At 39.6% G+C, this 25881-nt stretch overlaps 1 protein-coding gene across 2 annotated transcripts in view; it reads right to left on the bottom strand.

The window, feature by feature from the left end:
* Positions 1 to 7749: 7749 nt before the first annotated feature.
* LOC136867450 (sodium-coupled monocarboxylate transporter 1) overlaps positions 7750 to 25881 on the bottom strand; it is a 124226-nt gene continuing 106094 nt past the window's right edge. Inside the window, exons 12-15 of one of the 2 annotated variants that reach the window (XM_067144656.2) lie at positions 21912 to 21998; positions 17193 to 17374; positions 12988 to 13195; positions 7750 to 8452 (exon numbers count right to left, since the gene is read on the bottom strand). In XM_067144656.2, coding sequence (XP_067000757.2) covers positions 8366 to 8452; positions 12988 to 13195; positions 17193 to 17374; positions 21912 to 21998 — 564 coding nt within the window. In that variant the 3' untranslated portion in view covers positions 7750 to 8365. The remainder of the gene's footprint in view (positions 8453 to 12987; positions 13196 to 17192; positions 17375 to 21911; positions 21999 to 25881) is intronic. The other variant, XM_067144657.2, reaches the window with a different exon arrangement.

The following is a 25881-nucleotide window of genomic DNA, read 5'->3' as shown; positions in this document are numbered from 1 at the left end:
TGCCGCAAACATTCCTGCAAATCACACACCACACATAACACTGTTCTCCACCACAATAAAACGCAGATACCTACACGTGGCAGATGCCGCACACCCTCGTCGGAAGGTCTGCGTTACAAGGGCTGCACCTGGCTAGAAATAGCCACACGAAAGTAAAAACTCATTCTAATGTAGCTAGTTCATACTTCGATAAGTGTTCCCAGATAACGTCTCTTAACAGCATGCAAGTTGTTAGGAACGCTCTGCCATCTGTTGAACATATTTAGAAGGTGGGAAAGGTTAGAGCATGACATATATACTAATTTTTTTTACAATTTGCTTACGTACCTCTCCAGTATTCGGGAGATAGTAGGTTCGAACCCCACTGTCGGCAGCCCTGAAAATGGTTTTCCGTGGTTTCCCCATTTTCACACCAGGCAAATGCTGGGACTGTACCTTAGTTAAGGCCACGGCCGCTTCCTTCCCACTCCTAGGCCTTTCCCGTCCCATCGTCGCCATAAGACCTATCTGTGTCGGTGCGACGTAAAGCAACTACCTAGCTTACGTACCATCGATATCTTATGGCGATGATGGGATGCGAGAGGGAAGAATGTGGCCGTGGCGTTAATTAAGGTACAGCCCCAGCATTTCCTTGGTTTTAAAATGGGAAGCAACGGATAAACACCTTCAGGGCTGCCAACAGTGGGATTCGAACCCACTGTCTGCCGGATGCAAGCTCATAGCTGCGCGACCCTAACCACAGGGCCAACTCGCTCGGTGGTTAGAGAATCTAAGAGTACCTAACAAGGAATAATATTCTTCCATGATCAGAGGAAGTGTGTACTCTCTGGCTTGACATTTAGTAATCAAACATGGCTGCATGTAATGACTATACCTCGGATTTTTAGGTGGTAATAGGTTAGAATGCAAAGTAATTTTTGTTTGTAGGAAGTGTGATGCAAGCCGTTGTACCATAATGTAGGAAGAGTAGCATACATTCAAGGAGTTTTATAGGCTGTGCCCCTAATGTCTATGCAAATCTCATAGCATAACCGTTGTACAATGTAGGGTATACTTGTTTACTGGCTAAAGTACGTTTGCATTCTAACCTATCAGTACCTAATAATCCGGACTCTAGTAATGACATTATTTAGGATGAAATTTACATATATCAGAATATTAGTGAAGGTGTTGGTCTCTTAGCAACCTGCTGAATACAGAATGAATTGCCGGTTAGGGTAAGCCTTCACCTGTTCGGCCCCACGGTGTAGAGGGAAACGCGTTCGCCTGTCACTCGGTGGCCCCGGGTTCGAATCCAGCCAGGGTCAGGGGTTTTTAATTGTAATTGATTAATATCCCTGGCCTGGGGACTTAGTGTTTGTGTCGTCCTTAACGTTCCTTGACTCAAATTCAACACTCTACACCTCCGCAATTCCACTTACACGCAACTTTATCTCAAATGGTGAAAGTAGTGACAAAAGATCTCCAGAGGCCGACGCCACGAGCAAATATCATTTTTAATTGTGGGAGGGATCATCTAATTACTTAATTTTATGATTACTCTAATTTGGCTGAACTTAAAATACCCTACCAATGTCTCACGATTCACCTGCAGGTAATTTCGGACAGAATAAAACACAAATGAAGCAAATATGTCCAGTATAACGGACGGACGGATTAGCGAAACTATTTTTAGTAAAATCATTTAATACATAAATAATAACAATAATAAACAGGGGAGTTAAATTCTATGGTCACATAATGAGCGTGGATAATGCCAGACTCACAAAACAAATTTGATATCATGTTTACAAGTGTAAGAGTGGCAAACAGTGGATGCAAAGTATAAATAGAGATATGGCAGAAATGGGAATGATGTAATACAGGACAGAGCAACTTTGAGGAGATAGATACTAAATTTCGAGGGTTTCTATCATAAAGGAAATAAGTAACGCATAACATCTGGACAGAATAGAGGAGGAAGGAAACACAGTGAAATACTGAAGAACTATTGGAAAGCAAGAAAGGAAGCAGGAAACAAACCTAAGAACGACAAAATCGATCAAAGAATAATAAACAAATTCATAAAGTAGAGAAAACGTACCACGCAACGATGAATATGGACAACAAAATGTCAGGATTCAGGAATGCTAATTTGAGACATTACAAATCTGTAATCCTTCCGGAAGCTTTATGTGGAACGGAGTGTTATGATATATTCTCAGATATAAGAATAAGAAGAACATAAAGAGCGAATCCTAAGGAAATTTTGGGACCAATTCGGAAGAAGGGTCAAATACGAATCTAGACCAGAGCAAGGTTTATAGAAAGCATCAGATTAGGATTCTTTGGTGCCTGTACAGAACGGACAAAGATGTAGTACATTTTTGAACAATATGCAAATAAGAAACCGAATGAGCATTTTTGAAATTAGGCAAAGAATATTTGGAACTAATCAACATTAAAAATAGGAAACTGCAAATAGAAACGAATGAGGAAAGCAATATTTGATGGTAAATTTTCAGAGGAATCCAGGAAGAAGTCAGGCAGTGAATGGAGGCACAAAAGAAAGCAACAAAATGGGGAAAGAATGAAGGAATTTTGAGAATACAAGAGGAAGAAAAAAACAGTTTAATGTGGTGGTGAGATGACATAATTAACTGAATAAATGAATAATAATATGTGATTAACGTACCTTCAAATGCTGTGTACTTTATAGGTTCCAGATTGTTGGCGTTTTGTCCCCGGAGAAGTTCTGGATAAGCTTGAAGCAAATGAAGCTGTGTATGCTCACATACAAACACACTTAATTACCACAAATCCTATTTATGGTCCAATAAATTTACGAATAATAAGACACGAGTATTCCTAGAATTAAAGTATAACAGGAATTGCGTGTGATATTTAATGTCCTCCTGCCGGTTATACGTCTGTGTAGGGAGAGGTGCATAAACGATAGGGATTATTAAAGAATGTGTCCTACTCCGTACAAGTACCAGTGCAAATCTCATACAACGTCGGTCGTGGGGTAAAATAAAATAATTGCTACATTTGCCTTCTCACCAATCAATGCACGAAATTCATTATCCTAAAAATAATTCCAGAGTAATTTAGACGGATTAAATATCGGTTAATAAACACTCACTTCAATGTTCGAAATGAACGTTTCACTACACCAGTTTAACACATGAGTGTTATACTATGACCTTGCACCAGTTATTTACAGTGAGACTATAATTATGGCTGCTATCATTCTGCTTTTTTTTCTGTTAAGCCTTGTTGTCTAAACATTTATCATTATCATCCACTATATCAGAGAAAGTGACCTCCAGTCACGAGAATACTGATAAGTTACTATCGAATCCATTACAACACTGCTTTCAAAATACCTAATATTGAATTTATTTATTTTTTGTAAAGAATGAAACCTTTATTTTTCAGTGTCGACTGCACTGAAGAAACTTACACGTTTTTAGTCGTCAGACTGCAATTGTAATTTTACAGGTATTTTATAACTTAGTGTTATATTGGTGTTCGATTTCTTTATTTAATTTCTTTCTTGGGATAGGAAAGGGCTAGGAGTGGGAAGGAAACGATCGTGGCCTTAATTAAGGTGCAGCCCCAGCATTTTTCTGTTGTGGAAGTGGGAAACCACGGATAAACACCTTCAGGGCTGCCGACAGTTTACCCTGGTTAAAGTTACACTCGCTTACTTTCCAGTCCTAGGCTTGTCCTCTCCCGTCGTCAACACACGAACTTGTTTGTATAGCCCACAACCCGTTATAATCCCTACCATTTATGCAATACTCCCTACACCGCTTCAGAATATGCAAGAAGACACTGGGTATCACATGCAATATTAATTCTTTCTTGTTAGTAAATTAGTGATTTTAACGTTAAATATAATTATTGGCATTTTAGGATGTGTGTATGTTATGTCGATATGCGTTAAGGGAAGTAAAAAAAATACCTCTATGTACTGTCCACTGATCTCTCCATCCTCGATAATTCCTTCTGCCAATGACGACTTCATCCTAGGCCTATTGCAATTGAGGTTATTGATATCAAAATGGCTAATTTCCAATTTTTGTCAAAATTGTGTTACCTACAACATTGCACTGTACTAGGATTTTGTTTTATGCAAAAAGGAAACTAATAAAATATCATCCTTTCAGCAACTGAAAGTGTAACGGTGCTTTCAAAGGGAACGATCTCTGTCATCTTTTGGAATCAAGATCTGAAAAGTGAAAGTTTTAACAACTCCAAACAAATCCAGGTGGGCAGAAATGGTGACCTCAGTGGTCCCACCCACTTTTCCATGAAAACAGACCTTACTACCTACTGTCCAGCCAGACAGACAGTAAACGGACCATCCCTGTGCTAGCTGACAGAACGCTTCTTTCAATATTAAGACTTCAGATTACACAGCGTCACACATTTTATTGAAGGACGTACTTATAATAATTTGGTGTTCCCTAAGTGGAATTTAATAATATTATTTTCCTTCAACGCCTCGTCGTCGATCGTTTTCAGCCAAGGTATTTCTCTGCATAGATGAAGACATTTAAATCATTGGACAGGAGATGACCAAAGCTTACCGCTCGGATGTTCATCAGGAATAGAATTATTGACCCCAATTCTTCCCTTCATTATTCTTTTGTAGACATCAAAAATTTTCACAATGAATTTACACTGTATGCTCAGTTTTTGCAACGATGAACTGTATGAGGAGAGTGCGAGACTTCTTTGTCGTGATATACCACGTGTAGTTGTATTAGAGTAAGTGTTACGTGTGTGAGAGTTGCAGAGAACTGCAAAGACAGAACAAACACCTTGTTCTCGAGTAGGCGAAAGTTAGGTTGACACCCAACATGGCGCGGCTTGGGTAACGGCACAAGACACTCAGCATGCTTGCCAACGTCGACGCAAGCAAAGCGGCCTAGGCGGGTAATGTCAGGCTATGAAGCGGCGTACAGGCCTCTGGGAACATATGGTCTGGGTTATTTATACCATTGGTGTAGACTGTTTTGTCCATAGGACGGGAGAGAGTTATTTTAACATGGATGTGTTTATGGTTTGGGGTCTATCTGGAATTTAGCGTGGACAGGAAACCGACACTGTGGTAACCATAGCAACCAGCGTTCGTCGTCCGTCTTCTTTATCTTCTTCCTCACGTTAGAACTCTGCCTTCTATATATAGTAGATAGAAATTGTGCTTTGCTTTAAGGACACAGGGTGGAGTTGGGGGTAGAACGAAGTGCAAAAAACATGTTTTTATGATCCCACCTTATTCCAATCCTATTAAACGTAGAAGACTGAAACTTTGCACTTGTACTATATATTATTTCTTTGGCCCAAAACCAAAAACATATGGCGTGATTTATTCATTCATTTGCAAAAATAATTTCAGAAATAAAATATTATTTTTAATGTATTTTTCTCTGAAGGAGCACTTTTCGCAGATTGTGTCCCAGAGAGAGAGCAACTGAACTTCATGCATACAGAGGTGGATTTAAACTGGGTGATATATTACATTAATTTACTGAAAAACTTAGTCATAAAAAATATTAAACTTGCACCATCATATATTGATATAATTTATACAATATTTAATATCTGTGTGGTCAACATTTTATTTATTTTCACTTGTTGTATAGCTACTATCCCTGTGCATACGCTCAACAAATATTACTTCAGTCGTTTAGGTGGTTTCGAAGAAATGTGTTTCTTTAGAGGAAAATACATTAAAAGATAATTAAATTTTTAAAAAATATTTTCAATGGCATCCTCATAAAACACACCATATTAGAGGTCATTATTTATCTGTTCCAAGTTAGTGTTACTATCATTCTGTACAACAGATCCCAATTATTTTCAGTCACTTGCAATTATTACACTCCTCCTCGTAATCTCTTTTGTTAAAACCATTAGCGTTAATATTTACTAAGAGGTCGGTGGAACGTAGATTTAGGGGTCATAGAGCTGTGAGCTTCCATCCGGTAGATAGTGGGTTCATGCCCTACTGTAGGCAGCCATGAATATGGACTTCGTGGTTTCCCATTTTCACACCAAGCAAATGCTGGGGATGTTCCGTAATTAAGGCCATGCCCAATTCCTCCCCACTCCTAGTCCTTTCCTGTCCCATCGTCGACATAAGGGGTGAGACCTAGCTCAACACGGGGAAAATAGGCCAATATTCAATCGATTGTTATATATGCTACAAACGTTGTTGACAAATGCTGCACATACCCCAGGATTGGAATGCTTAAGAGCTATCAGAAGCAACTTCAATAATGTCAAAATTCTAATTATAACATTTTAAAATAAAATGTTCAAACTTTCCCGCCTTTTTAACAATATATCACGGTTTCCTTCATAACTCTGTCACTGATTCATGGATAATTATGATTTTTTCAGAGTTTCCTCCCATAATATTGTACTACAGTCTGTACCTCATTCAGATCAATAAGATTTAAAATCGATTTTATATAACATTTTTATTTAAAACGCTATTTTTATTTTCTGGTGCTCGGAATAAAAACGCGACAAAAATCCAAATCACAGTCTATGTTAATGATTGAGGTTCATTTTGTAGCTGGAGTTTTGATACACACTTTAAAAAAGGAAAAGTACGAAAAATCTTGTAAACTTGGAATTTATAAGGGAAACAGTGATATATTGTTAAAAAGGCGGGAAATTTTGAATATTATTTTGAATTATTAAAATTCTGACATTATTGAAGTTGTTTATGGTTGCCAGGAAGCGTGCCAATACTGGGATATGTGCAGCAATTGTCGACAACAATTGTAGCATATTTAACAATCGAATGAATATTAACCTATTTTTTTTTCCTTTGTTAAGCTGGGTCTCCCCCCATAAAACCTATCTGTGTCAGTGTGACTTAAAACAAATTGTACGAAAAAGAAGAAAAGAGGTGGGAGGATGAAATATGCACAAATTAGATAACTACCGATTAGTTCTTTATTAGAATCTTAAGTACCAAAAGGCAAGAGGAGATAAACTTATCACACGTGAAATGATATAAATGGTAATGATCCAGGTTACAAGTTAGAAAGAGAGAGGTATTAATACTGATAATCTATATACAAAATCATAGAAAATGTAAATAAAAGGTATATTTGTGTGGCTTGCCATATTTCGCGGATTTCTCAGACAATCCGTAGTTTTAAAGAGTAAAATGAACATCCTGGATGAAGAGACTAAAGTCCGCAATATTTTCTGGTAGAGAAAATAGAGTTTGCAAATTGGATGAGAGACTTTACTTCGAATTTTTTCAGACGGGTAGATTGAACATTTTGGGAATATGACGTCCACCAAAAATATATACTTTTTTCCATTATTGTGTTCCTGGGGATTTGTTCAAAATTTTAGGGTATTATATGTCTGTTATTGGCCATAATTTGAGTACAGAGAGGATGTTTTATATTATGCATATCAGTAGACAGAGGTAAGGAAATGGTTATCCCTATCTTCTGTAAACGCAAAGCTGTAAGAATAATACAGCACGAAGTCCGAAATTTGTAGACAGTACCATAGGGTTCTTTCTTTCGCTTTTGGCTCTGAAAAGGACGAATGTTACACAAATGCTTAGTTTATTATTAGATTCTGGATGTTTAAGCAATAGGCTAGATTGCAAACTAATTTGAATGGTAGGAGTGCTGTCTAATCCGTTCTTTCGTAATGAAGCGGGTGTAACATAACTTCTAGGGGTTATAGTAGGCCAGAACGCTAATGTTTATGCCAATATCACAGGTGAACAATTGTTCTGGCTACAGTATACTAGCAGTAAGATGGTATTATAACTTGCAAAGGCCTGAACATACAGGCTTTAACGTTATATCTACAGTTTTTTAGTACATGACGTTAAATTAAGTTAATACAAACATATTTTTGTTATACTTTTAGGAAAAATGCTTCCTTTTATCGAATGTACTAGAAAGTTATGTCCTGGGTTCGGACTATTACATTGCGACAATTTCTTGGTATCACACATCTGAATTATGGCGACATTTACAGAACTATATAAAGCAGAAGAAAACCTTAATTAATGAAATAATAATTTTAATATAAATAAAAATGCTATGTTGATGTAACACGTAAACAAAACTCAACGATTCACAGAGGTTATCTTATTGTTTGATTATTACATTTATAAACTTGGAGATGTAGCTGATTCATCCACGTTGTTCCCTTTCATAATTACCTCGATTAGAATTCCAGTACTGAACCTAACGTCAGTACTCCAGAAGTATTGGAAAGTACCAGATCGATTAGATGAAGATTTTGCTGTATGTTTCGCACTACTACATTTAATAATCCATCTAATATACATAGTACATAAAGATTTTATCGTATTTATAAAATGTTAAGATAATTTTCCGTCTTGTAATAAGAGATTATCCGTCCTTCCGTCCACGTCTGTATCCTTAGGAATGATCTGCAACTCGACAGGCTGAAAGTAAAACAAACATTTATAAGCAAAATGACTATTATAATTACTACATATTAGAGTAAATACAACTTTCTGATTATGGAGAGTAGAATTACTTTGCGTAATGTCTTTTAAATTCTTCCATCAAATCAGTCCTGAGGGAAATATCACAAAATGATTTAGCGACAACGTTAATGTAGTCACCCAATCCTCCGTGGCTCCGGCGGCAGTGAGCCTGCCTCCTAGCACTGGGTTCCGTGGTTCAAATCCCGGTCACTCCATGTGCTGGATAAAGCGGATGAGGGATAAGCTTTTCTCCGGGTACATCAGATTACCCTGTCATCTTCCATTCCAGCAACACTCTTCAATATCATTTCATTTCACGTGTCAGTCATTAATCATTGCCCCAGAGGAGTGCGACAGGCTTAGGCATTCTCGCCGCTAGATGGAAGTTTCATTCATTCCCTTTCTGGCCCGGTCAATTGACTGGAAACAAGTTGTGGATTTTCATATTCACCCTTAATCCTAGAATTGCAGAGTGTTTTTCCCTAAATGCCAGGCCATTTACTAATGCTCGTACATTTGTTCCTTAATTACGCTTAGACAGAGAAATATTAGACATGAAGCACACCATATTTCCCAGAAACCTTTAATTAACATTCTCATAACTTATAGGTATTAGATAATTTACTTACTTATCTGGTGTTTACCAGGTGATCAAATGTGTGCAAAACTAAATTGGTTTCCGTTTCTCATATTTTCAAGTTCACCAAAATGATAACAGTCAATTTTTTAAAAATTTCCTATATAAAAAACACGCAAAATGTCTTCGAGTTAAAAAAATATTAGGTTCTCAAGGATAAATGCAGAAACATAAACCAAAAGGAATCAGAAGTTCCGAGCTGCACACATTTCCGCCAGCCGCTGAGCACTACTAGGAGTCATTCTGGGAGAGTTTTCTTTTCCTGTCAGGCCTCACAGGTCTGCACCCCAGAGTTAGACTTCAAAAGAAGTAATATAAAAATAAACTGAATAATTGGTCGAAAGGTAAGGAAAGGTATTCGCAGAAACTAACAACAACAGCGAGGAATGTGAAAAGGGCAGCTGACTTTATACCTGCTCTGACTTTGACTGAGTCATTTGAGGGATATAATAGTGAGGAATATGTGATGGAAGACTTGAAGCTTTGTCTTCACAATCTTACTTGTTATAATAGCGTAAGTGAAAGCTAAATGATGTTGTGTCAGATTAAGTGAATTCATCTACAATGCATCGCGCGTGTGACGTTTGCATTTTAGTAATATTCTTATTGCGTCGCAAACGCGACGTTTTCAAGTACCAGGATGAACTCTAAGCCACTGGCGGGGGGGGGGGGGGCTGTTGAACTTCGTACAGTACCCCGCGCATTTCATCTTCACTTTCTAGTTCCTAAGTTCAATGGACATGTCGCTACAAATATCTTCCGGCCAAGTCTTATCGGTACTCCCATTGTAGGTTTATCAGTTCATGAAGTTTTATGTGTCACGTAAGTAATGCTGCACCATGTAAGGTTCGTAGGGTTTCTTTGATTTAACATCCAAAGAAAAGGAGCTGGATTTGCTCTGGTAACTTCCGACAAATTGTTGCGTTACGAAAATGTTGCAAAGTTTGGGCTGGGAAGCCTTAGGAGAAATGAGACGAGCTGCTCGACTAAGTGGTAGGTTCCAAGCTGTTTGTGGAGAGATGGCGTGGAATGAGATTAGTAGACAAATAAATTTGAGTGCTGTTTTTAAAAGTAGAAAAATCTTAATATGAAGGTGAAGTGGAATTGAAGGGAACAAAGAGGGGAAGTGTTCGTTTATAGGTAGGGGAGTTACGGATTAAAATAATTCACCAAGAGAAATGTTCAATACATTTTCAAATTCTTTGCAACCTGGGCACCACTTTGGCGACTGCCCTAAATGCAGATCAGTGCTGATTGATTAAAATATGGACGCTAGAGGAAACAAAAGTAACTATGGCGCTTCTCTACCTTAAAAGAGATTACGCATTAAATGGGGCGCTCTGATGCCAAATCTACTGCACATACAAATTTCTGCAAGACCAGGCATATTACGGGACAAAAATCTTATACAGGCGCATTTTAAATGAAAACCTCGACAATTCCGAGATATGTGTTGCGCATTAATATACCTCATGCAACACAGGTCGAACGACGGCAGAGTTATTCTGGTATGATACGGCAAAGTTCACAGCGTATTTTAATGCACACATTATAATAGACTGTCTACGTTATCACTTCCCGAGGCAATAGTTTACAGAATGACCGAGCGCGACAGCTGCAGTCGCTTAAGTGCGGCCAGTATCCAGTAATCGAGAGGTAGTTGGAGGTAAAGAGGTAATAACTCACACACATGATTAGCATGACGTGGAGTTTTATTGACACCAAAATAAAGTACACAAAATGACCAAAAGATGGCACTTCATATGAGACACAAGCAAAAATTGACATAACAATCGAGGTTTAGCAAAGACGTTGTTCTTTATAAGACATGCTCAACATGTCGGCCGTCATTCATTACAATTCCTGTAGTCGAAGGTCAATGTTGTGAAAAGGACTGTACAGCATATCCGTAGGTGTCAATAAAAACCCCTGTCTTGCCAACCATGTGTGTCATTTAATACCTGCCTACCTCCAACATTCCGTGAAGTATTACCTCGTCAAATACAAACGGAGTTTTTGATCATCCTGTATAATATTGTAAAATTAAATTTTAATAATCTTTCTTTCTCAGTCCGCTAATCATCCAGAATTGTTTTTTTCCTCACACTCAGTGAGGGATCTCCGCTCTACCGCCTCAAGGGCAGTGTCTTGGAGTGAGAGACTTTGTGTCACGGGGATAGAACTGGGAAGGAGGACGAGTACCTCAACCAGGCGGCCTCGCCTGCTATGCTGAACAGGAGCCTTGTGGTGGATGGGAAGTTTGGATGGTATAAGCAAGGAAGGTTGAAAAAAGCAGCCATGGCCTTAAGTTAGGTACCATCCCGGCATTTGCCTGGACGAGAAGTGTGGAAAATACGGAAAACAACTTCGAGGATGGCTGTAGTAGGAATCGAACCCCTGTCTACTCAGTTGACTTTCCGAGGCTGAGTAAACACCGTTCCAGCACTTTTCAAATTTCAAGGCAGAGCCAGGCATCGACCTCGGGTCTCCGGGGATGGCAGCTAATCACAATAACCACTACGCCACAGAGGTAGCTTATTTTTAAGAATTAAAATTTTGGTAGTGGTTTGACGTCGCTCGTCGTGTTGACTACATGGCACCTCGTAATCTACAGGCCCCCGGGCTGAGCAACGGTCGCTGGGAGTCCAAGGACCTTCAAGTGCTGTAGTGCCATGGGGTTTGGGAGGGGGTAACGTCGCATTAACACATCGAAAGGCTTTCGGTGACGGAAAGATAAGGGTAAGGATTGGGAATGAGCTGGCCGTAGCTTTAATATAGGTACAGTTCGAGAATTTGCCTGGAGCGGAAATTGGAAACCACGGAAAAATACCTTCAGGATTGCCAACGGAGAGATTCGAAACCACCACTCGCGACAGCTACACAACCCTATCCACACGACTAAATCACTCGGTATAATAATAATAATAATAATAATAATAATAATAATAATAATAATAATAATAATAATAATAATAATAATAATATAGTTTTCTGGAATATAGTCATATTAGGAAAATAATAGTTAAAGTATATTACGTACCTTTAGACATGTCCACTACCCTCAGGTAGTGGTGGTATTCCTTGCATAAATTTCTCTCTGCCCTCTGGTTTGATTTTAAAATTATTGGAGACAATATACATTTCTTCTCGTTTAGTCACCAACGTACAAAATATCAAAACAGGTTACCCGCTACCTAACTTCTCTGTTACCATCCGAGAATGTTCAAATATTCCTTGTTACGTAATTGTTATTGTTCATGAAACGAGAGTATTTTCTATAATCATCAAAAATAAAACAAACCCGATGGCGTAATAGCCCCGAAGGGCCTTGGACTCTCAAGCGAGCGCTGCTCACCCCGAAAGCTTGTAGATTACGAAGTGTCGTGTGGTCAGCACAATTACTCCCGGCCGTTATTCTTGACATTCTAGACTAGGGCCGCTGTATCACCGTCAATTGTAATTGTGTAGGATGAGTGGATCTCGAACCAGCCCTCAGATCCAGGTGAAATTCCCCGACCTGGCTAGGAGTCGGACCCGGAGCCTCCAGCTTTTTGTGCACATCAGTCAGTTCAAAGTACAATGCTTTATCTGTAGTTATTGCTTCTTAAATCTAGAGCGGTATTAGTTATTAATCTAAAAAATAAAAATTGGTGCCAAAATTAAGGTCACTGTCAATTCTAGACCTTTCCCGTCCTTCCGCCTTTGAAAACATTCCATGTGTCAGTGAACATTAAATAAGTAGCAAAAAAGTAACCAGAAACGTCCATCTTCTGAATGGTGTTCTGTCACAATAAGGTGGTTTAGTATTTTGTTAGCAAGGGTCTACATACTAGAAATAAAAAGTAATCCTCACCGTATAGTGGTTGAGCGGAACGTGTTCTGCTGTGATCTTGGATTTGGGGACGAACTTCCTGATGACTGGACTCAGAAGTCTATGGTCTACAGTTGTAACGTCGTTAGCTCCTGTAAGGTAGGAGAGTACCACTCCCACAAGAATAGTTACCACACAGCACAACGGGACGTTCCAGAAGGAGGATAGTCGATACATAACGAAGATATCACTAAAAGAGTTTTAAAAATTACCAACAGTAAATAAATAGGGAATAAACTTACATCGAGATTTCGAGGCAAGACTTTCTAATGTAGCCCGCAAAAAGTCTGTCATACGTTCTCTGCGGAATATATCATCATTGCGCCTGCGAAAACCTCTATGTGATAATATATTTTGGAGAAATACTGACTACTGACCCGCAACACACATATTATGAAGAGGAAGAATTCCTTGAAAATATTCCCACAACGTCGAACCTGAGATGACAGAAACTTACCTATCAACGTTCTAAGCTAGCATATTTCACATAGTGATTTTTGTAGACACAACCACGATATTTTATTATTCAAACAACAACTTAACTCGATCAACAGGTTAAAATAAGATCTGATTACATGAAAGTGACACAGAATTCTCTTCAAATACTTTCAGATCCCCCGGTTAAATACCTAGGAAATCAAATTTCAGACTGTTTTTTAATGATCGTCGTCTCCAAGGTAACTAGAAAAGAGACGGTAGGCGTCACCAGACGGATACGCAGTAGACTGGCGTGATCGTGACGTCACTGGACTCTCCCTCCCATTATACTACAAATTGTTTTGCCCATTTATGTCCTTCTATATACATTTTGGTGACAGTGATTGCATTCCAAGCAGAGAATTTTGGTACGTTGCTGTTCGTCTGCAATCTTCACATTATTTATTCAATTATTTAATTACTTTCGAAGTTTGCGAATGTTTTAAAATGCGTGAAATATTGCGTATCGTTCGCGAGTGAAATGAATTTCATTGTATGAGTCGTGTTTCTACTCCTAAAATTTCGTGCTGTACGGTTGCAGGGTGTTAAAACATCCTAGAAACACATAGCAACCGTAAGTTGTCCTTTTATAGTTCCCAAAAGACCCAACTCTGCTCAAACAGTAGGCAGATTATGTAAAATAAAAGACGTGTTAATTGATAAAATGGCAGGTATATGATCCGATCACTTTCTTCCCTCTGACTTACAATATGATTTACAATATGAACTCGCTTGTAAAAAAAAGGAACAGTTCCTTCCCAAAACATTACCAAACTTTCTGCATCAACAGAAAATTCAGATAGAAATACACGTACATAGGGTACTTATTTTGAATTCTTTCAAGTAACTGGGAGCTGTAAATACTACAATTTCCGGTATTTAGGAACACTAAAACATAGATCTGCAATATTTACCGAAACAAACAAACAAAATAATAGTTTTATGCAATATACTAGTGGATATCATGTGAAAATAGTATATAAGAACTTGAACGTATTTATAATATGGAAGATAAGTGGAGCGCTCAGCACACGCGTGGCAGACTGGAGTCCACTGACGTCACATGCTTCCGGCCGGCTGCGCGTGATATCTATCGTCTCTCTTCCAGTTACCGTGGTTGTCTCCATAGAGTTCAAGTATTATTTGGCAGTTGCACGATACTTAAGACATTTTTTGTTTAAATGAGGAAGGTTATATTTTCTCATTTTTACCTGAATATCAAGAAATAATACGTAGCTTCTGTCAATACACTCACTGAAGTGAACCATTTAGAGATATATTTAAAGAATATTGTGTTATACAGACCTGTATTGAATTCAGTAACAAAAAACAAGTGGGACGTAAATTCTTTCAGAAGCACAACTTCGATCTTAATGGACCGAGAAAGCTGCCTGGGCGTTTCGAGTTGCGTAGCTGTCACCTTGCATTTGATCGATGGTAGGTTCGAATCCGAAGATGGCTATCCATGATTTACAATTTTCACACCTACAAGGCAACATCCACTACTCCTAGGGCATTCATAACTCATCAACACCAGGACTTGAGTGCGACTATAAGCTTAAACCGCATATGAATCCTCATTATAGACAGTTATACTCGCGGTATTCAGTCTGCAGTCCTCTGTGTATTAGTTAGGCATATCTAAAATCCTGTATTTTTTATAGTATCTCTGTGGCCCAATCTAGTTCTAAACCTCCTACCGGCGGATGACCTTGGATGTTAGGCTCCTTAAAACAACAACTAAGCACAACAGACCTCCTACCTTCAAATAAATAAAAATGACTTTAACCGTCGTCCTCTTGCTCTCCCTATACTTTTCTTACCCTCCTCATGACCTATACATTTCTATCCTACCTAATCTATCCCCTACCATTCACCTCACTTAAATCCACCACTGAAGGTGGTTTGTGCACGGAGATTCATCCATCGGGTTCATTGCTAACTTAGCCTTTATCTCCTCATTATGAGTACCCTCCTACAATTATTCTTACCTGTTCATATTAGGAATCACTACTTTCATGTTCATGACTTCAAATTTTCCGATAAAAGGCTGTGCGGTTTTGGTCACGTAGCTATCAGCTTGGATTCGGGAGATAGTGTGTTCGAACCGCATTGTTGGCAGCCCTAAACATCGTTTTCGGTGATTTCACATTTTCACACCAGGAAAATGTAAGGGTAATACCTTAATTAAGGCCACGTTCGCTTCCTCCCCACTCGTAACCTTTTCCTACCCTATCGTCCCTTTAAGACCTATAAGTGTCGGTGCGACGTAAAGCAGATTTTAAACTATAACTTCCAACTTATGAAACATGCTAAGCCCACCTAGCTGTCACTCCCGTACAGAAGCATCGGTCTGAAAACAGGCCAGTGTAAATAAATTTTCGTCCAGGAGCTGACTATTTTGTTACTGAATACTGTTTACTGCAATTGCGAGCTCACTGCATCAGTTGTGCTGCACCTAGATTCAGTTTCACTGAGCTCGATAGTTGCAGTCGCTTAAGTGCGGCCAGTATCCAGGAATCGGGAGATAGTGGGTTCGAGCCCCACTGTCGGCAGCCCTGAAGATGGTTTTCCGTGGTTTCCCATTTTCACACCAGGCGAATGCCGGGGCTGTACCTTAATTAAGGCCACGCCCGCTTCCTTCCAATTCCTAGGCCTTTCCTGTCCCATCGTCGCCATAACACCTATCTGTGTCGGTGCGACGTAAAGCAAATAGCAAAAAAAGAAAAAAAGATTCAGTTTCACTTACTGTACTAACTTTCTGGGGTAATACATATTCTAAATACTTCTAAAATCCTATATTTGTAAACCATCTCTGTGACCTAATCTAGTTCCAAACCTCCCACATTTAAATCATTAAGAATGTCTTTAACCGTCGTCCCCTTGCTCTCTATATACTTCTCCTACCCTCCCCATGACCTATAAATTTCTATCCTACCTAACCTATCCCCTGTTTCAGTTTTATACTCTCAACATGACGTTTAGTACCCTTAGGTTTTCTCACGGAAACCTTGGAAATGATGTTCATGTAATACTCATAGAAACACTTCCCAATATGCAATGCATTCGATTTGAGGATTTCAGCACAGTCTGCCATTAAGACCCGGTCGTCGGCATAGGTCAAACTGCTTGCTCCCTTTTTGTCCAACTGAATCCCTAGCTGCCACTTCGTACCTTTTAGTATGTGATCCATATAAACCTTGAACAACCAAATTGAAGTATTGCAGCCTTCTCTAACCCCTGTATGTACTCTGAACCGCGAACTCATTATACCATAATTTTTAACAGAGTCTCAATTATGAACACAGATAATTTCGGTTTCCTGTAAAAATCTTCCCGAATCTCCCAGCATGGCTAAGAGATATCCTTTCGGTATTCTGCCATATGCCTTCTATAGATATACGAAATATTAACATTAAAGTAAGTGTAGCAGTTTTCAGTTACATGACGCATACTGGAAATATGTTCCTGACAACCCCTCTGTGCTCTGAAACCACATTGGTTTTCACCCAAACTACTCTCCACCACTTATCACGCCCTCCTTTGCAAACCGTCGCTGATATACTGATCAACAAGATACCTAGATAGTGTGTTTCAACCCTTTCTATTAGATGTTTAACCTCTAGGCAAGAAATTGTATTAAGTAAATATGTAATCATCAGATGAAGAACGTGTATCACTGTCAAACACTGGAAAATCGTAAAATTTACCTGCTGTCGAGAGCTGATGATGTGACTAGAGTTGAATTTGGAAGAGAAAAATTACTTGGACAGCCTTTCACGGACATCGGCTTGTGTTTGTATCTTGCATGACCTGATGCGACAGCGATTTCTGAGCCCAGCACTATCCAGAGCGAAAATGCCATTCCAGAAATAGCACCTCCCAGCGCACCCTGAAAAAGGGAGGCTGTTATAACAAAAATGTATTATTATGAAGAAGACATTGTATAATTTTATTCAGAAACCAAATTATATATTTGAACAGAAACAGAATGCGTAATGTCTTCTATTCATGACATTGTTTCTTGGTAAACCATTATTATTTTGAGTAGGAAGCATCTTCAACCCTTAACTACTGACGTGTATTCCCAGCGACCTTGCTGGATCCACTAACGACAGGCAGTAGTTACGATCGTTAAAGTGGATTTGCATTTAAAGAGTTCCACTAAAGTCACATTATAGAGTTATAACAGGAAACCTTGTAATGTTTGTCCTCCTGCAAAGAAAGAAAACAAATCACGTGTTCTGCATTTATTTTGTATTTTGTATTTATTTTGTAGTGTGCGAAGAGGCAGGGAAAACAATCATATTTTACCTCAGAAGAAATTTATTAGTCACAGGTTATTCAGTGTTTCTGCTATGATGTTCTGCTTGTATTATTTAGTTAGTACATCATAATATCTATTATAAACACGTCATTTTAGTTTTAATGTATTGGTCTACTAAAAATGGTAAGAAAAACACATAGAGGAGGGTAGAAAGAAACATCCGTATTTATTGTCCTTGAAATAAATAAATTCACAGCCTGTTTCCAATCATGCGACAAGGTCAGGAATGGAAATAATGAAGCTCCCATCTAGCGGCGAGGATATAAATTGTGCCGGCTGCCGAAGCCTGTCACACTCCTCTGGGGCAGCGATTGATGAATGACAGATGCAATGAAATGTTATTGGAGAGTGTTGCTGGAATGAAATATGACAGGGAAAACCGGAGTATATGGAGAAAAACCTGACCCGCCTTCGCATTGTCCAGCACAAATCTCACATGAAGTGACCGGGATTTGAACCACAGAGCCCAGTGATGAGAAGCCGGCGCGCTGCCGCCTGAACCACGGAGGATCTTCATTTTCCCAGAGACGGCATTTAATAGATTGCAATGGGATAATATGATGGATATTTTGAGAAGAAAAAGAGTGGAAAGGAAAGGAATAAGTCTGATCAAGAATGTATACATGAACCAGAAACCAAGAGTGCGGACATTAAAGGAGACGTTGCAAGAGAGCAATATTTGGAGAAGTGTTAGACAGGGTTTGCTGGCTCTCTCCAACCCCATTAATATTATATTGTCGTGAATAACCTAACAACTAAATTGGTAAATCAACATGTGATATCAACCACTCGGTGTAAATTAACGAAAGCGCCGTAACATGTTGTCAGATGTTGGCGCGAGGTCAGCGCGACTATAGCCCCAAATGTGTCTGGCCCTACATAACGAGGCAGTTAAAGGAGCGGGACAAGACAGTGCGAGTCAATCAGCGAGCTGTTACAGTGCACTTCGGTGGTGTTATTCATTACAACATTTCGATGACTTCACACGGGGAAGAATAATCGGGAAACTGGAACAAGGACGAAGTGTGACGAAAGTCACGCAGGAGTTTGGTATTGCTCACAACATTGTTTCGCGTGCATGGAGAGCATTCCAAACCAGAGTCAATGCTGCCCTAAGGAGAAGAGGGGGTCGCCCACGGTCAACTACAGCAGCAGGTGTCCGATACGTCAAACAGCGGAGCAATTGCGACCACATTTGACAGGATTGAAAGGCACCCAGTCTCACGATGCCTAGTGGTACTGTGACTGCATGGGGGTGATCTGTTTTGCCAGACGACCATAACGTTGTGTTCCGTTGATACCCGCACATCGGCGTCACCGTTTGAGATGGTAACAAGAGCACCAGGACTGGACCGACGAGGAGTGGGGTCGCGTGCTCTTCTCAGATGAGAGCAGATTCAGTCTGAGCAGTGATTCTAGACGTATCCTCATTTGGTGAGAAGTGGTCCAAGGCTTATGGTGTTGCTAGGTATAATGTTGCACGAGCGTACCGACGTCCAAATCTTTGAACGGGGGACACCCCCGGTCAACGTTATTGCGACAGTGTACTCCTTACCCATGTGCGTCTTTTCAGGGGTGTATTCGCCTCTGACATTTTTATGGATGATAATGCACGGCCAAATCGTACAGCGCAGGTGGGGGAGCTCTTGGAAAGAGAAGATATTCAGCGAATGGACTGGCCTGCGCGTTCCCTCGACATAAATAACATCGAGCACGTGTAGGATATGTTGGCCAGATATATGGCAGCACGTTCACATGCATCAACACCATCCAGCAGTTTTCAACCACGCTGGTGGTGGGATTTATAGTTCTACCACAAGAACTCCTTACTAGTCTTATGGCTAGCTCGTTGCAGAGCATGTATCCCTGTCCGTTATGAACACGCACCCTTTTAAGGACCATGTCCCTTCCAGGGGTCCACAATGAGTCGCAGTGAATTACGTGCAATTTATTGTCTCTGTATAAAAATGTAATTTCTGTTTTTCTCATCGCATATTCCTTTCAGTTGCCTACCGGACCATTGTCCAGGAAAAGTTTCCTCAATGTCTCCAAGGCTCTGGATAAACCAGCAAGAACAGCACGTTGTGATATGTGGCGAGCAAAAATGGAGCATCTTTCTGATTGGATGGTGCCTTCTGAATCTCCACCCCCTGGTCATCATTTGGAATGGACAACCTGGAAGGCACTTAATCGTTTGAGGAGTGGAGTAGGTAAATCCAAGGATAACCTAAAAAAATGGGGTTACCTGAAAGATCAGTCAGACTTCTGCGATTGTGGGGAGCAACAAACTACCCAACACCTGTATGACGGTCAGTCCTGCCCTGTTCGTTGTACACTTCAAGACTTGATTCAAGCCACTGAAGAGGGAATTTCTGTTGCCCATTTCTGGGCAGACATTGTGTGAAACATGTTTTGTGACATAAAATGTATTCTGTTTTATTTGTATATAATACCTTATTTACATTTTTAATTTTCTCAACACTCTGACACGAAATAAATAAATACCGGACCATTATATAGAAGTTCGACCTATGTATGGTTCAAGTTTCACCTAGCTATGTTACAACATGCGAAAGTTACTTTCGTCCTTAAATTTTACACGGTAGTGTATATTTGGAAGAAGCCGTAGGTTTGTGCTTGAGTGGGAAAAGGGGCATCAATATTCGTGGAAGATGGGATGAATGCATTGGATTTCCTGACGTTATGGTGATTTTAGCAGATAGCGAAAGGACTTTGAATGAAGTGTTAAGTGATCTAAGTGAGGCATGTGAGAAATATGGAGTGAAATTGGATAAAGGGGAAACAAAATAGATAGTTATAGGTTAAAAGGACAAAATAGTTAAGTGTGTGATAGAAGAGAACATGAGGTAATAGAAGAGGCTTCGGCCTTCAAGTATCTGGGAAGCCTGACAGGAGAGAACGTTCAGTGTCGACAATATACAAGAGTCAGAATAGAAATAGCTAGATAAGCTTTTATGGGATGGAAGAGACTGCTTTGTGGTAGCTTAATTGAAAATGTGAGGAATCGTCTGGCGAAGGAATTGGTGAGGATTGTTGCTTCGTATGGAGGGAAGTGGGGGAGATAAGTATTGAAGCGTTTGAGATATGTATGTGGTTAAAATGGAAAGGATCAATTGGGGCGATAGAGTGAAGAACGAATAGGTGCTAAAGGAAGCTTAAAAGGAAGGAAGGATGCCATAGATCTTGAAGAATATAAAAAACCTTTTTTGGTATTTGCTTCACGTCACATCGACGCAGATATGTCTTATGGTGAAGATGGGGCAGGGAAGGCCTAGAAATGGGAAGGAATCGGCCGTGGCCTTAATTAAGGTACATCCTCAGCATTTGCCTGGTGTGAACACGGGAAACCACGGAAAACCATCTTCAGCGCTGCCGACAGTGGGGTTCGAACCCACTATCTCCCGGATGCAAGCTCACAGCTGCATGCTCCTAACCGCACGACCAAAAAAATACAGGATGGGATACAGTTTAAGAGGAAATGTACTTGAAAAAGTTAGGACCAGGAAAGAAAGTCAAAGAAGAAGAAGACTCTACTTCTTAGGCGGTAAAACGGAAGGAGTATACGAAAAAATAAAGAGGAAGGCAAAAGTTAAATAAGAATGGAGGCGATCAAGGGGGACCTAACGCCAGACGGAATAATAATGGTGATATTTGTGTGAAAATTTTTGCATTACAATGCGTGTATCTGTGAAATATTTGTGATATATTTTTTATTGCAAATTTTATACCAGTCTTAATAAGGGTTTCATTTTCAATTTCTGGCTTGTTGAATATTTTTGTAATTAAATTATTACATACTAAAATGTCCGTAATTACTAATTTCAACAGGTTCCTCGGACTATACATAACTGTGCAGGAAACAGAAATTTCACATCAGTAGTTAATGGTTAATGTTACACTTTGTTTGATATTAATTTAGTGCTATTCGTCACACCGTAACGTATTAAACTTTCATATTCGGAGAATCAACGTCAAGGATTACTGAAAACTAGCTTCATAATTTTACAGGTTATTCCACTGAAATATAATGGAATTAAATACAACGTATCTTCTATACAACAGTTAGAATAACGTTTGTTACCTGAGTATTTACAAACGGTAGAAAGAATCCCATTAGGAATACTCCCAGCGCTGGGCCATCGGTCATGGTCCCAACGGTGTAGGTGATCTGTAAGCAAAATAGTGATACCAGAAACAGTATAATGATTGCATTTTATAGGATTATAAATTCAGTTACAACATCTAAGAACTTACTCCTGAATGAACTGGCTGGAACGAAAGTGAGTGAGTTGGTTAAGTGCGTAAATCGGGTTTCATTTCCTGTTGATATTTTGAGACGAATAAAGGAAATACACTGGCGAAAAAATTTCCAAACACCAAGAACAGGTTGTGCTAGATTAACGACGTTACATGTGAAATATGACGTTGATTCAAATTTCCCGCAAATCGCATTAACGTGGCGGTAGTAGCGGCCCCATGATGATGCATATCAGGTTTGCTTTAAAAACGGGTTGTACTGTCAAAGAACGTTAGTTACCTGTGAGGTTGGACGTAGTGACTGTGAGTAGATAAAGAATGCCTTTATATCGATGAAGAGGCCAGTATCATCAGCTCACTGCAGTATAATATGGTTGCATGAAGGTGGATTTTCCTTCCACGCTGTTGCAGAACGGCTTGGCAGGAATGTCATCCACTGTGGATGCGTAATGGTAGCAATGACCCCTTGGCACTACCGAGAGGGAGGACCACAGTATTCAGCTTATGGCTGTGGTGCAGCTGACTCTATCTGCAGCAGCAATTCGAGCGGTATTTGGCATCATATTGACGCAACGAACTGTTCGAAATCGGTTACTTGAAGCACAGCTCCGAGTCAGGCACCCTGCTGCTTGCATTCCACTTACACCAAATCACCGCCGTCTGCGACTTCAATGGTGTCAAGCGAAAGCTCATAAGAGGATGGAGTGGAGGTCCGTTGTATTTTTCGATAAAAGCCAGTTCTGCCTTGGTGGCAGCGATGGTCGTGTGTTGGTTAGAAAGAGGTCAGGTGAGCGTCTGCATTCCACCTGTCTGCGGCGTCAACACACTGGACCTACACCGGCAATTCTGGTCTGGGGAGCAATTTCCTATGACAGCAGGAGCACTCTCGTTGTTATCCCACGCACCCTGATTGCAGATATGTACGTCGGTCTGGTGATTCGACCTGTTCAGCCGCCATTCATGAACAGCATTCCCGAGAGTGTTTTCCGATAGGATAATGAACGCCCGCATGCCGCTGTTGTAACCCAACGTGCTCTACAGAGTGTCGACATGTTGCCTTGGCCTGCTTGATCCTCCGATCTTTCCCCAATCGAGCACGTACGGCACATCATTGGACTACAACTCCACCGTCATCCACAACCGGCATTAAAAATCCCTGTATTGACCGACCAAGTGCAACAGGCATGGAAGTTAATCCTACAAACTGACATCCGACACTTGTACGACATAATCAGGCGATTACACTGGCTATTAATGGACCAGAATGGCACATCTGCGGTGACTTTTCCCGCGCGGATATTAACTTGCATTCTTGTACCTTTAATCCATTAAAAATGTTACCTCAACCAATATATTGCCAAAATTTCCGTATTCCACATTCCTTATTTCGTGGTGTTTGGATATATTTTCCGCCAGTGTACTGTATATCATACTTAAAATTATAATATAATAATAATTTATTATAATAATATTACCACTGGACCCCGGATATTTAGGGTGTAATAGGTAAGAATGAAAAATAATTTGGTTAATAGTAGAGCTGTTCTATTAATCGAATAATCGAACTGATTAACCGATTAATCTACAAATTATGTAAAAACCAATTAAAAGTGTAATATGGCGAAGGAAGAGTAACTCTTCTTCTTGGCACGAAACCTGCGTATTTTATTTATATTTGCAGTTGTTGTGCTAGCCTGAAGTGTTGTATGATTGACAGGTCATTAAAGTAAGCTGATGTTCATATATTTCAGAAAGGTAATAGCAATAATACCTCCTTTAATTGGATTCTTCTAAAACTAGGGTTAGGACCATTGCTTTAACAAACTATTGAAAAGGAAATATATTAAACAGGCCATTTTATTATATTTTCAGGTATTTACAAAACACAACCAGTTGACATAATTTGTAGCGGTGGGGAAGGTACCTGATGGAACTGTCATAAGGGAATTTTCAGGAATCTCTAGGTAATGTGCGAATAGACAGGTAACAATTCCTAGAAAGACGCAATAAGAAAAATGATAACTTAAAACCTCGATTCATGTGCGTGGTTCATTATGAAGAGAGTATATATATTCACGTTAAGCGTTTGTGAATTTCAGTTAGAAATATGATGTATGAACTGATACGAGAAAAACATGGAGGAAGTTTCGGATTTGAACCAAATTATTGTGGTAAGGTGAAGGAAAGTAAAACAGTATTTTTAAGAAATGCGGAAAATATTTCAGTAATACTGGAAGTCTTCAATATCATCTTAAACATAATAATACTTTCGAAAGTGTATCTGCATCGATCAATGTCATCAACTCAGTAAACGTTGGAGCACCTAATAGTGAAGCCTGTATCCTCTAATAAGGAAGCTGAAATTGCGAATAAACAATGGAAGACCGGGCGAGTTAGCCGTGCGCGTAGAAGCGCGCGGTTGTGAGCTTGCATCCGGGAGATAGTAGGTTCGAATCCCACTATCGGCAGCCCTGAAGATGGTTTTCCGTGGTTTCCCATTTTCACACCAGGCAAATGCTGGGGGTGTACCTTAATTAAGGCCACGGCCGCTTCCTTCCAACTCCTAGGCCTTTCCTATCCCATCGTCGCCATAAGACCTATCTGTGTCGGTGCGACGTAAAGCCCCTAGCAAAAAAAAAAAAAAACAATTGAAGTGGATTGTGCACGATATTAGGCCCTTCAAAAGTGTCTCTGATCGTGATCTTGACGAGATTTTACACTCTTCCATCTTCCTCTAGAGACACGGTAACATAAAATAGACAAATTTTATATGAGGGGGATTTTTAATTTTTATTTTTCTAAATTAGTTTTACGTCGCACCATCGCAGACAGTTCGTGTGGCGAGGACGGGATTGTACGATTTGAAAGAGCAACGTACGACATTATACAATTAAGTTTAAATAAAACTATCAAGGATGATAGTATCGAAATATCTTTTTCAAAGTGCAGGCAAATAGTGCGACATTTTAAACACAGACGTTATCTAGAAAATCAGCTTGAAAAACTTAAGAAACCAGGCCTTAATGCATTCAAATTTAAACACGACATTGTTATTCGATCTAATATCTCATATTTCATGTTCTACAGCCTTACGAAAGCTAAAAGGGGTATTGTAGACGTCCTATAGAACCACTCTTTTTAATGGGAGATGATAGCAAGAAAAGTATGTGACAATTAGTGTTGCATTTCCTGCAATAACATTATCTTATGTTGACGATGGGACAGGGAAGAACTAGGAGCGGGGAAGAAAGCGGTTGTGGCCTTAATGAAGGTACAGCCACAACGTTTGCCTGGTGTGAAAATAGGAAACCACGGTGAGTTGTTTACTTTGAGTTTCATTTAAAGAGGACTCTACGCAGAACGGGTGATTCTGGTGGTAAAATAAATAAATAAATAAATAAATAAATAAATAAATAAATAAATAAATAAATAAATAAATAAATAAACTAGTTGGTGTACCCATGCTTCACTACGGAATTCTACATTGTATACAGAGTTCTAGGTTAAGTATTGTACACGTTGTGAATAAGATTGTATGAAATTGCATAGGTCTTAGCAACGCGATGGGGAAGTCAGCAAACGTCTTTTATTATGTGAAGACTAGATTAGGGAATTTTCATCGTATTGGTAGGCCCTGTTGCCTACCATCAGTCACAATTAAGTTGGAGAGTTTTCATTATTATGGCATACACTCACTCTCCACGTGCCTTTTTACATCCTCTGAAAGATTGTCTTGGTGGTTTTACCAATTGAAATCAACATAAATCTGTACAATGACGCCAGTAGTAATGTCG

Source organism: Anabrus simplex, chromosome 3 (genome assembly GCF_040414725.1).
Source record: "Anabrus simplex isolate iqAnaSimp1 chromosome 3, ASM4041472v1, whole genome shotgun sequence".
NCBI lineage: Eukaryota > Metazoa > Arthropoda > Insecta > Orthoptera > Tettigoniidae > Anabrus > Anabrus simplex.
This window is presented reverse-complemented; position numbering and strand designations above follow the sequence as displayed.